At 34.4% G+C, this 14,299-nt stretch overlaps 1 protein-coding gene across 1 annotated transcript in view; it reads right to left on the reverse strand.

Annotated features, from left to right (window-relative positions):
• The window catches only part of LRP1B (LDL receptor related protein 1B), a 749,866-nt gene that overhangs the window by 70,275 nt on the left and 665,292 nt on the right, over positions 1–14,299 (reverse strand). The window contains exons 66-68 of the mRNA XM_050899978.1: positions 13,780–13,899; positions 7,375–7,491; positions 46–152 (exon numbers count right to left, since the gene is read on the reverse strand). Of these exons, the coding sequence (XP_050755935.1) occupies positions 46–152; positions 7,375–7,491; positions 13,780–13,899 (344 nt within the window). The remainder of the gene's footprint in view (positions 1–45; positions 153–7,374; positions 7,492–13,779; positions 13,900–14,299) is intronic.

A 14,299-nucleotide genomic window follows, 5' to 3' on the forward strand; every position in this document is an offset into this window, starting at 1 on the left:
TACTAATTTTCTAAAGAAATATTTTTCCTGGAAGAAAATACCTACCTCATCTGAGCCATCTGCACAGTCATAGTCTCCATCACACCAGAATCTTGCTGAAACACAGTCTCCATTTGCACAAAGAAAGTCTTTCAAAGTGCATGTTTGAGGCTCTGAATAAAGAAAAGTAACAACCCTAGGTTTATTAGCATTTCCATAAAATATTTTATACCTAACCCCCCCAATCAATCGATGAATGACTATAACAAAGTCAAAACCGCTAACTTGCAAACTATAAGGATTTTTTTTCTGTAGGATTTTGTTTCATAACATTTTATAACTAAATTTCATTTACATATAGTAAGATAGTAATGAAAATATTTTCATTTCAGTTCTATCAAATTTCTTTGGAAAATTATGTGATGCTGACTATATATATATTATTTATTTCAATGCATGTACACTATTACAGCTTTTGTGAGGTATGTACCACAGACTAGAAATTCATTTTGCACCTGTCAATATCCAATGTAATTAGAACTAACCAGATCTTTGACTTTCCATCACGCAATAGCATACCATTTATCACATACCTTTTAACATATGCGTGTGTGTCAAGAGTCAGCTTCCCCTGTGCTAAGCATTCAGGGGAACAGTATTGAGATGGTAAATGGAATGCCTAAGAGGTAAGGTTTCGAGTTTCAAGTCAAATCTGTTTTCCAGAAATTAAGTATGGGAGGAAGCATGACAATAATCCACTGACAAAATTGTTAGAGGGATTTAACAGAATGAGAATACAGTGAGTTACAAAAGTCAATGGACAGTATACTTTCACAAAAAACCCACTACTGTCAATTTGTTAGAAAACAGAGAAAAGGAAAATAAAAAAGGTAAGGATAAGGATGGAATTTTCAAGTAGTTTTAGGGAAACAGAAGGGAGATGTTAGATAAAAAGCATCTAAGGAGCTTACAGATGGATAGGAGACAGTAAAGGTTGGAAGGCAAGTGGGATATTCTGTGATAAATAGGTATGTTGTTCTACTCCCTGGGAAGAAACAAAACACAGGGAGATCTGAAGTCATTATAAAAGGTGGACACAATAAAGGGCAAGAGTAGACACAAAATTAATTCAAGGTTCAGGCAAAGCAAACAGGAGAAGCAGGCTGCAGGGAGTGATGGGGTACTCCTGAGACGGTGAGATTGGCTGTTTCAGCCTATTTACTTCACTGTCTGCACAGCTCTGCGTTTTCGCTACTGCTGCCACAAAAACACTGGCAAGGGGACCAGTGTGGAAGATTCCCCCAGCAGAATACTATGTGCTTTCCTTCTGAAAACGAGGACCGTTACAATAGACACTGGAAAAAATGGAGTTAATGTCTGGACTTTGGACCATTAGATTAAACAAAGGTAGAGAAGCAGTGGGGATTGAGGAGAATTTAAGCAAGTCTCTACATGCAATTTAGACTTTGCTGGTCAGAGAGCTTTGGGAAACCAGGACTGAAAAAGCAAACAAGGATTATTTGTGGGATTATTTCTATCACAGTAAACATTGCATTATGTCAATAATGTAAAATCAAGAATAAGGATTAATTAGTAAGACCTTTTCAACAGAGAGATGGGAAAAGAGTTCAGGCAAATGGTAAATGACAGTGACTAAATCAACGGAGGAAGGGTAAAAAAGAAAGAGGAGAGACTAAGAGCAGACAGTGCCAATGGACAGTAATGGACTGGGTAATGCTAAAGGGTCCTTTAGCTAGTTATGGAAGGTGGAAGCATGAATGCTTCGAAAAATGTACCATAGTGATCAAGGAAAGCAAACACAAAATTAGAGGCTTCTATTTGAGAAGAATTTGGTAAATACCAGCATGAGAATATACTAGACATGAGTTGTGCACATCTAAGTTAAAGTTGAACTTAGTTTTTTTTCTGGATTTATAAAAATCAAAACTGTTTCAAGAAAGGAATAGTTTTAATGAACCTTTCAGCTACTTTTTTTTTTTCTTCACTTCATAAAAAAAGTCAAAATGACCCTGTTTGAAAGTTTTTAAGAGAAATTTAATTTTTCAGATAGGCACAACTTTTCATTTTGAAGTTGTAGGAAAGTCATAATAAAAGCAGATCTACAGCAATTGCATCAGTTCTCCAGCAATGTTATATTTAAGCAAATCAAAGGTTAGCATTTCTATGGATTCTTAGATTATACACATACTACTTCAAATATTTTTCAAAGCAAAAGCTCTTTCTATAAATCTTAGCAAATCACTGACATTTGATTCTTTTTGTTGTCAACAGGCCAGGAAGAGGAAGTTCACGATATGATAAATTATGTAAAGGAAATAATTTGTGGAAAAAGTAATTCACATGCAAATAAACATTTGTCACGTTTCCATATCGATTTGCAAAATATAAGCAAATACATTTTCTATACTGCTAATGAATTATTTATAAACAGAGATTTGATTCTGGAAAAATGTACACAATGAGCTAACTTCTCAATTCTCTGTTTGTGAGAAATATTTCTTTGCTGCTGGAATACATCTCTGTGATTTACATATGAACAGAGAAGAGTACTTTCCCATCAGTGCTCAGACTGTTAGTGAAAGGAATAAGTATTAATAGATAATAATTCTGAATAACCAATGAAGGACAGCATCTTTACCTTCTGCTTTACAAAACCACTGAAACTCCTTCCCGAGAAAAGCATTTTTGAATTATTAGAAAGAATTTTACTTGAAACACAGCACAAAAGATGATTTACTTCTTTCACATTTTGAAGTCTGAAAATAATCTGTAGAGCCAACAGACATTTGCCACCAACTTAAATGGTAGCAAGAAAAGGATCTCATGAGAAACATTTAAACTGATTTCATATTTGGGGTTCAACTTTGCATTTAACAGGCATAGATATTGCACTAAGTCATGAATTGAAAGGATTTTTTAGGAGACTGGTGTACTGATATACAAGTCTGAGGGAAAAAAACATAACTTTTTTTCTTAAAATAGGATATGAAGTTCAAACTTACAGTGTACTTTTTACCTGTATTTGTACAGGATAAATATGTTTGCTCCTTGTGAGAATGTTATGTCTTGTAACTGCTGTTACAAAGCAAACTTTCAGAGAAATTAATTTGTATAATAGGAAAGGTGGAACTTATACGTAGAAAAAGAAGTAACAGCAATACAAACATGGGATAGGAGCACCTCAACCAAAATGAGTTAGAAGTGTACATTGACCTCTTGATTCATCCTGGCATTTGGCAGTAGTAGATCACAAAGATTTACAGGAATTAGGGGACATACTTCGGCCACACTTTCTTGTGATGAATCAATACTCATCAGATCTACTACTACATGGTTGTGTTGGAGTTGAAACCTTTCAATAAGCCAAGTCAGAATATCCAGTATGATGCATCCACATAACATCAGCGAAACAGTATTATCATGATGTTGTGAGTTAACCCCGCAGGGCAGCTAAGCCACACACAGCCACTCAGAAGGGTAAAAGTTTGAAAACTTGTGGGTTGAGATAAAGACAGTTTAATGGGTAAAGCAAAAGCTGTGTGCACAAGCAAAGCAAAATAGGAATTCATTCGCTACTTCCCATCGGCAGGCTGATGTTTAGCTGCTTCCAGGAAAGCAGGGCTTCATCACGTGTAATGGTCTTGGGAAGACAAATGCCATAACTCTGAACATCCCCCCTTCCTCCTTCTCTTCCCCAGCTTTTTATTGCTGAGCTATTGATGTCATATGGTATGGAATATCCCTTTGGTCAGTTGGAGTCAGCTGCCCCAGCTGCATCCCCTCCCAACTTCTTGTGCACGCCCAGCCTACTCGCTGGTGGGGCAGCATGAGAAATAGAAAAGGCCCTGATGCTGTGCGAGATCTGTTCAGCAACAACTAAAACATCAGTGTGCCACCAACACTGTTTGGTAACAAATCCAAAACACAGCACCATAGGAGCTACTACAAAGAAAATTAAATCTATCCCAGACAAAACCAGTACACATGACAAAATGGAAGAGGAGGAAAAAACAAAACCACCCTTCCTTATAATTTGCCATTACAATGCTGCTAAAACCAGTAACATGGACAATCCTGCAGAATGAATGCCTGCAAACACAAGATAATTAAAGCAGTCATAGGTGGGGTTTTTTCATATATTTAATGTAGCATTAAATGCAGATTTTCTTTACTTATTTATTTTCAATAATTTTACTTAGCATTGCATTTCACCAAAACAAAGACGACACTTGTTCTTTGTTAATCTAGGCATAAGATTGGTAGGTGTACAGAAAAGAAGAAACCTTTGGTACACATCATTTTATCATACTAAAGTAGCATACTTGCCTTGGGCTAGCATTGACACCTAGCTGCTTTTAGAAAACTGACACTAGCCATTATCTACTTGCGCCACATCAGTTGAGCCTTAAGCAATGCAAAGAATGTGAATTTACAGCACTGTCCACTAAAAACTTACTCAAGATGACATTATGAGACATTCCAGCTTAGTTTCTTTCAATAGGCTGGTTTAAAATGTTTTCACTTAAACATTAAATAATTGCTAGTTCTCATTGCATTTGGGATACAAACTTATTCCAGGACAAAATTAACTAATTTGTTTTCTTGACAACTTGTAGGAGCAACAAAACAGCACTGAGAAGATTCTCTAGCAACAGTAATATTTTTACACAGATTGAATTCATGTCTTTCTACAGCATTATTACGTTTGCATTGCTTCAATGTTTACAGTGTATTATATTGTCTTTAATTACATTCAATAAAACATTACTGGTGCCTTCTTTTCAGCGGGAATAAGATAGTCATTACTATGGAATTTTCCTTTTTTGAAGTTCCCTGAAAGAGAAAACACTATATTTGCTCTAATCTGTTTTTAAAAATCCAAATAAACTCTGAAAGCAAATTCCCCCTCAAAAAAGATATTAACTCAGAAGAGTTAAAAATGCATTCTACTTTGCTTAGTGCTAAATCAGTATGGACCTATAACCTTCCTAACAACTCTTACTTATTTGGGAGGGTCCAAATATCATTAAAGAACAGCAGACTGTATGACAAACACAGTTAAATAACAAAGTCATAGTGGGCACGACTATTTGCATTATACCACTAATAATTTTTCGCACCCACACGTGATATTTTTTAAGATGCATTCTGTTTCACTTCTGCTAACTTCACCAGGATGCTGTGTCTGTATGCAAAGAAACTATATAGAGAAATGTAAATATTTGAGCTGAATTTCTATAATTCAATGAATTTTGAGAAACAACTCATTTTCTGATATAGTTGCCTGACAAGCCCTTTGTATATTCATGCATGCTATAAACTTATCATAATGTGCAATGTAATATATTTTGTCAAATGCTTTTGCAGTTCTAATTTCGTATATATTTGTTTCATTACACTTTATTCTATAAGGGGCTTGACAGCCTATAAAGAATTTTATACATCTATTTCAAACAACTGAACAGTATTATGTATTTTCCCTATGCTTCCAAGATTTTGAATTTTACAACTGTGTCAGCCTACTGTATTTAATTTAAACAGCAGAATATGGCATTCAACAGTTAGAAGTGAAGTATGCATTTGGCAAGGAAAAGAAAATGAAGAAAAAGCTAACACAAACTACAGTTCACCACTCTGACCTTTAGTTTGATGCACTGGCTCTGTCTGGGTACTCTCAACTCACTAATTCCACCCATTACAATTAACTACAGAATTCTTTATCTGCAAGTCTAGAGAACAGCCAAGAACTGAATACGTAACTTAATTATTGATGTGAACTCAAAGATGGCAAGCTTAACTAATATTTAAAAAAAAAAAGGATGGGTGATTGCTCTCTCATTATTTGAACTTTTTTTTTTTTTAATCACTTTGTACTATGATAATCTAAACTTTAAGGAAGAAAATAATTAATACTGGGTGATAAATAAATCCCACTTCACATATGGTAAATTTCAAATAAGATGCTTGACACTTATTTTGCAAACAGCAATAATCTTTTGTGGAACTTTGGTTTTTTTAAATTTTCAAATTTTCAAAAGATTATCTAGTCATGTAGATTAACATCACTATAGCAAAACTATGTCTCTTTCTTTGATTTTTACATGAGAATAAAAGAACACAAAATAATTTCTTGGTATTTATAACATAAATGAAAATGGAAAAATCCCATTGGCACTAATAATCAATTCCTAAGGAAAATCTCTCACAAAGTTAAGAAAGCTTTTGTGTGTCAACCCCCCCACTGGGGTGTAACAATAAATGGCTCTGAGTGATTACTGAGCCACATGACATTTCCCCCTTTAGATGAAACACTTGCATATGAAAACTACAGCGCTACTGCTTGCAGTAACTCACAAGACTTTCAAATGTAGACAGTAATTAAAGGGCAGACAAATCCACTTTAACCTTTCAAGCAGAATGAGCTAGTCTTCAGACATCCTGTACCTATGGACACCATGTCTCAAAAAGGAGAAAGGGGCACAGAGCACATACTCAGCGTTAGAATGCCTAGTTTATTAAGCTTTCTAGGTCATTACCTTGAAGGTAATAACTATACATTCATGATATACAATCAGCAATATGCATTCAAGATTATCTACACAACAAGATATTCATTTCTTGGATTTCTAAGTACAAAAGAAAAAAACAGAAATTGTTAACTGAAGAAAAGGCACTTCAGAACTATTTGTGGAATTTCCCTCTTGAAATATTTTATAAAGACAATGATTATGAGATAAAGCCATTAAGAATTTGTCGTTTCTTCCTGAGAACCAGATCTAAATTAACTCACTGAAAGTGGCATTACAGAGATTTATTAGGCATTCAGGTTCCTCGTAGGTAGGAGAGAACTAGGCTGACTGAGCTACTCTGAATAACAACATCTACTTCTTAATGTGAATAAATATTATAGAAATGGACTTCTCACAATACAAAACAAGGGAAATCATCTCAGGAATATAATGAATGTAATGGGCAGGTAGTGTTTGATCAAACTTTATTGTTAACAAATATTAATCACTTTATCACTAAGCAGTTTTTATGATTCTTATCCAGAGATAAGAAATGCAATATGTAACTTATTGACAAAGGTAAATTATTTGTAATATTTATTTTGAATTCATCAGGTTATTGAGAAGCCATAGGTCAGGCATTTTCGCATAGCTGATAGAGAATTACAGCTCTTTATCAGAATGAATAAAATTGGAGAATTTCAGCAAGGGACATTTTCAATTCTGGTCAACTGATTTTCAACAGATCAGATGGCGTTATATAAAAACACACACGTGCAGTTTATCAAAATTGAAAAGTTTCCTCTTACATGTTGCTAAACTGACTCCACTCCTTATAACATGTACTTAGGTAAAAGTTACTTACTACAGTTTTCTTCATCAGAATTATCACCACAATCGTTTTGGCTGTCACATCTCCAATGATCTGGAATACAGTTGTTGTTTTTGCACTGGAATTCATGAGGCCCACAAGTTTTTTTATCTGTAATTAAGATGAATATCATTTACATCATTGCAGACAAAGAGTCAAAATGAGAAAGACTGCTACTAAACAGTGACATGACAATATTGTTAGATACATTTAAGAAGGAGCAACCATAATACTTGAAATGTTACTTTCAGAAATAACGTATTTCTCATACCACAGTCTTTAAGATTCTATTTATGCATTCATACCAAAAGAGATATGCTCATAAATTTGATGATAAAATTAAAATATGGACTGTATACACTGTCATTTAAAGTAAAAAATACAAAATTCAGAAGTGATCACAAATTAGTTCGAAGAGAGGGTATTATTGCACTGAATCTCAAAAACTGCATTGACTTTTCCTTGAATTTATCTGTAAGATTGCTGTACAAAAGATCAGATCACAGTAAACCACAAGAATATTTATTTGAAAATGTACAAAATATGTATTTCTCAAAAGTTATGTTTTCATATAATAATTTAGGACTAATCATACCTGACAGAAAACTTTGCATTTTGATTTACTTTTTCACCTTCTGATGTCTTGGATTGGAAGTCCACTTATACAAAGTAAAACATTATAAAGCATATAATGCTAAACTGAGATTAATTTTCTTCATGCAGTAAATTTTCAGTGAGCTTTCCTGTTTACAGAGCAGCATTGTAGGCAAAGCCTTTTGGAGATGCATGAACATCCTGAACTCCTCCAGCAGGAAGGAGCTGCCTCTGTGTTTTATTTATATTTTTTATTTCTTGAGTAATTCTTTCAGGTTCTAAGGACTGAGATGAAATGAAGTAAATTAAAAAGTTATCAGTGACATTTTCTTCAAAAAAAAAAGTTTGCTTTGTAAAAGCCTCAATGACATATTTAAAATCACATGTCACTGTGATGATATTTCAATAGAAATTTTTTAAATTTCCATTAGGCTATTTCATAGCATGTCAGTTCAGACTTCATACTGCTATCATGAAAACTCAATGAGTCCTAATAACTGACAGAATGAAGGAGGACTGAAACACTAGCTTAAATCAACCTGCTTTCTCTGCCTGTGAAACGGAAAGGATCACAAGTGAGAGGTATTAGGTTTGACGCTACAGCCCAAACTGCTGCTTTTTGTGCTTTGTTTTAGGTGTGGTTCTGGAACTAGAGTGATAAATTGAAACTACATTTGAATATCAAGAAGGTAGAGGTAAATGGTGTTGCAGCTCAGTTGTGTACACTCAAAAATTTTATAATTACAATACTGCCTTTTGCATTCGTTCCTTATTCTCTGCCAATATTGTGATTTTAAGTCGTTTTCTCCCAAATTCCTATGATATTTCTCAAGACGACAGTCTATGATATTTCAATCATGACATTTCAAATACTTGCATTGGCAAGCACTTAAAAAATATTTAACATTACAAAACATAAAAATATCCCCCCCGAAAATAAGACATTCTTGTATTTTGTTTATATAGCTTTGCAAAAGATTGTTTCAAACCAGAAATCCATCCTATATCTATTAAAGTACTTCTAGTAAAGTCTACAATCTCCCATTAACATATCTGCCCACAAAATGAGTCCTAAAGACTAATGACAGATTATATTCTGTTTAACCTTCCACATTCAATAGAAATACCAAGATCTAATCAGTAATACGCAGAAGCCAGAGATGACATCCCTTCATTTCAGCTGCCTGCTAGGATGAAGAGGACATTGAATATATCTTTTCTTATTCTTCATAAAGAATTATCTAGTTCTCAAGGATGCTAAATCCATTTTCTAGCATTGCTTCTTTACACTTGTGAAGAAAGGCTGGATTTTTTTTTTTTTTATTTATCCGAGCGTAGTCTAACCTTATGATTACCACTTGAATATTAAACTTTCTCTTCTTGCTCTAGTTTTTATCAAACACAAAGAAATATTTATTTATTTTTAATACAAAATATTTTGCAAGTTTGTAAGTCTCTCTCTTCTTCACAAATCTGCAAGCTTTATTCTTCCTTTGGGTTGACTGATCTCTTGTAGCAGCTTACACTTGACAATGTCTTACAAACCAGATTTGCTTGTCTTGTATTTCCTTCTTCACATTAATGAGAGCTGAGGAAAACACTAGGATACTAGAACTAAAATATAACAAAGAGGAAGATTCGGGAAAGTTGTGTAACAAATATCTGATCTTTGAGACAGACTGATTAACTCAACTCAAAGGAAATAGTGCAAGAACTTATTTTTTTGAATTGTGGAATCCTGAAAAGCACACACAGGCCCCCACACATTTTGTCATTGCTGTCTCAACACTACAATGCTTTCCATTTTTCTTAAAATGAGACCGCCTTAAAACGTGAAATTTCAGATAGGAATGGTACAAAGGCAAAGAATTAAATACTGATAACTCAATTTTCATATCTCTCTTCAAATTATTATTAAGAGATTCATTGATCTACTGTAACAGGCAAAGGCCCCTTCTCAGAAATTTGTGTGACTGCCTGAGTTGGCTGCTGGTTGGTTGGGGTTCGTCTTTTGTGCATACTGAACTAGGATTTTATTTTAGAAATAATTCTAAATGAGCATGAAGAAAATAGGATGAAGGCTTAAATGGAAAACAAAACAAAACAAACTGCAAAATATTACGTATGCACCCTAAAAGCATTTTGATTCAAATATCAATCCCTATGAATTAGAACACTATTTTGTCACTAATTGCACTACATTGTCATTTGGGGACTTTAATTCCATATATGTGCACGTTTGTGCATTTGTGTGTGTGTGTGTGTGTGTGTGTGTGTGTGTGTGTGTGTGTGTGTCTGCCTGAGAGGGACAAAATCCAAAATGAAAAGAAACTCGCTTTTGATCGAGGATCAGCTAGCTGTTGGAGAGCTTGGCAGGCTGTCACTGATGCTGGATACAGGAAATTATAAGCCTGTTGCAGGAAGTTTAAGTTTATATAATGCATCCTTCCAATGTCTCAAAGAACATATTCTTCATCATCAGAAAAAAACCTGCTTTGACTTTTTAGGCTAAAAATAAAATTAATATTAAAAAAAGTGAGGAAGCAGAAAGCAGCCATACTAATTTTGACATATTATGCTAATAAAGACCTGAAATACATATAACCTTTAAAGGAGATTATAATCACTTTCCAAGACCACACACGGCTTTCTTCACATTCTAACTCAAACAGGGCCTTTTCTGATGTAAAGTATTGAAGTTGTGACCAAGGATTACCATAACCTAATGGCTTCTTTTAATTGCCTGGACAGAAAGCATGAATTAACTCTACCTACTGTTCTTTGAAAAACACCACACACTCATTAATAAACATACATTTCCTAATTCTACTTCAATTGTCTGAGTTGGAAAGTAACCACAGAAGACTAAATACATTCAGACTACTTCTAACAAATTTATTCAATACAATATCTCCAACAACACACAGTAGCAGACTAAGCAAAATACATATGACTATGCAGCACTTAAGCAAAAAAGAGATCACCCTTTATACAAGTTTTGCATTGTAAGCATTTTAGAAATGAACTATAAACGATAACAAGTTAGTATTGGCATCAGCATATGCAGATCTTTATTATACTCCGCTTGCAGCTTTAGAATTTAATTCTATCAAACTTTGTTCATAAAAATAACCATCTTTAAATTTAAAAAAAAAAAAAATGCAGAAGACCAAACTGTGTTAAAACTACTGCTATAATAAGGTCATTTAAACATATTTCAAATGCTAAAATTATGGAAAACTTTAAAATGTGATTAAACCCACCCTGTTCTTGTCAAGGTTTAGTTGTTCTATGTGTACATAACCGTGTGTGGCATAGAGATTGTGAATATGGATATACTGTTCTGTCTCCTCCAACACAAAAACTAAGAGCATTATATGCAGCTAGCAGACTTAAAATAAAAATGTAGGTGGTTTTTCAGGGAGATGCGTAATTAAGCTGTGGAACTCCTTGTTGCAGCATGTTGTGAAAACTTTACAAAGGTTAAAAGAGTCTGAAATCCATAAAGGGTTATTGCATACAGAGACATATTTGACTCACGGTATCTCTGATTCTCAAATTGTTAGAGGCTGCAAGAGTATCCCAGGGAAGTTTCATTACAGGCCTGCTTTGCTCGCATATTCTTCCCTAGATACTAGCTTTCAGTCATTGCCAGAGACAGAATAAAAGGCAAGATGAGTCTTAGATATGAACTAGCATAACCAGTTGTATATGTTGTGACTGAACAAACCTATTTAACTTGGGATTGCACGCATTGCACCTCTATACTATTTAATTGTTCAAGTAATTTGGACATTACTCTTTCTATTGGCTAAAATAATGAATCACAGTGAAGTACCTATAATAAATACAATTTTTCCTGTTCAGCATTAGCTTTGGCTTTTTTTCCTCCTTGCTTTTAAACTGTGTCCTGAGGATATTATTAGATGAATTATTTCAAGACCCTTTGTGCCATATCAGTTGGGCTTGCATGGGTTACTCAAAATATGAATCCACAGTTTGGAAGCCTGGAATGCTGTCTGAATTGGAAAGAAGTGGCATGTTGGAGATCAAGGTGATGGGGGACAGTGCAGGAGAAAGCACCTAAGAAGTGGATCAGAAGGTGAGCAGTGCAGGGCTAGTTTTGTAATAGCCAAGAAGGGATATAAAGAGTCTCTATGGCAAAGGTTCATCTCGTTTGCATTCACTGTTTCTTCAAGCCAAATGATTTCTTGGACTGTAACTTCTCTCCAGTTGATATGATTCATTAGTTTCCCCTTCTTGACAATTCAAACAATGGTCTTGGATTCTCAGTGTTGAGGAAGAGTTCTATTTCCTAGGCATATTTACCAGCTCCAACATTTTCATGTACGTGCTCGTGTCAATTGCTTGAAACACATCCCTGGAAATTTGGCTGTCTCTCAGTGCTTTATTCTGGATTACAGCCTGTAATTTTGTTACTCTGTTGCCCCAGTGGTAGCATAAACTTGTCCAGACTCATGTGTTTCATCAAACCATCTATTGATGCATGGATGAATAATGGTGGGAGCTTTGAACGTTCTGTACAACTTTTTCTTGTTCTCTTCCATCTCAGAACATTTTTCCATCTTTTCCTTTATAGACCCATCTTGAAATTTCCACAAGCTTTTCTGCACTTGGTGAGCGTGCGTCTTGCATTGACTTCCATGTTCAGTGATTTTCTAACAATACTGATCCACTTATTCTGACTCTGATTACCTGTAATCCATTTCCCAGGTGGAATATTTATATTCATTATTTTCTTTCATTTACAACAGAACAGCTGACTCAGTACTTTCCAACAATGCAAGCAATGACTGAGAACAGCTACTATTACTACTATACAGCGTGATCTGTTTTTTTCCAAGTGATGATGAATAGCATACTAGGCATAAACAATAAAATATCACGTACAGACCAATGTGAAAACTGCTTAGATTTTCAACTTTCTATGAGTATTTTCTTAATAAAATAATTTTAACTGTTTCTGGAGAAATATAATCAATTCATCTGTTCTGTCAATGAGAAACATGCTAAAAACTGTAGAGTTATATTTGTGATCCAACAATGCATCTTCAAAAAAGCAATGAAAGAAATTCTTGGATTCACAGCTAGTACTTATGTTCTAAAAAATCTGCCTCAGTGGGTAGAACACTGTGGTTCTGAATATTGTGTAAAATCTGACAGAAATTAGGGCTTGGTTTGGTTATGATGTGATTCTATCCTTGATTCTCTGTAGAGGATCTGCCTCCTTAAACTATCAAATTTAAGTGCAGAAGTTTCATAAGCATCAAGGGTTCTTGGAGAAGCCCTATGGGGATGCAAAGTTTGTGGAGCGGTGTGTTAGGGAACATAAATCCCCGGAGCTCACCGAGAGAAGCAAAAGTTGGTTATGTCAAGTTGGAATCTGCTGTGGACCCTTCTGCACAGCCAGTCTTAACTAACACGATTTGCAAATTATTACGTTTTTCACTATTTATGAACTCCAGCAGCAACAAAGTATGCAGAATAACTTGGCAGAAACTGGATAATACTGGGAGAAACATCAAGAATGTCACTATATTCCAAATGAGATACTCATTTACAGCTCCTGCCAGTAAAGTAGTAGTATAATATGAAGTTTATAGACTACTCATATAAAGATTACCATTCAACAAGAACTGTATGAGCCAGATAGAGCTATCATATCAGATAGGTATTATCATACATTGAAAGAGGACATATTAAGTGGGATGATTATTTCCTTTTGCTACTTTTTTCAAAAATGTCAAGCTACAGTAATATATTCAAAACCACTGGCATACTCACCACAGTTAGCTTCATCTGATCCATCAGCACAATCTGGGTCTTCATCACACACCCACAGTTTAGAAATGCAGTGTTTTGTTGTTTTACACTGGAAATGGTCTGGAGAACAACTGTTTTCAGCTTTAAACAAAAGGATTCCAAATTAAAACCAGAAATTTCTGTTAATATTCAAAATATTTGTTTTAAAAAAATTTTTAAGGATTCAAAATTCAGAAATTGGATATCTCTAGCATCAAGTAACATCTGCAAGAAAACAGCATTCAGGTTTATATTGTTTATAATTTTATCTTTTTATATATTATTTTATATATAACAGTAAGGTCAAACGAATCTAATAAACAAAGTGTCTATTGTGATATTCTTTTAACAACAAATAGACTTAACATTGATACAAGCAAACCACTTCAGTAAAAAGCAGTCAGATTTATTTTTTTTCTAACTTCCTAAAACACCAGTTATCAATTCTGAAACTCAGTTTGAAGGACTAAGGCAGCTCTCAATGCTTTGATCAAAAAGGTAG

The sequence above is a fragment of the Gymnogyps californianus genome, chromosome 7 (genome assembly GCF_018139145.2).
Source record: "Gymnogyps californianus isolate 813 chromosome 7, ASM1813914v2, whole genome shotgun sequence".
NCBI classification, from domain to species: Eukaryota; Metazoa; Chordata; class Aves; order Accipitriformes; family Cathartidae; genus Gymnogyps; species Gymnogyps californianus.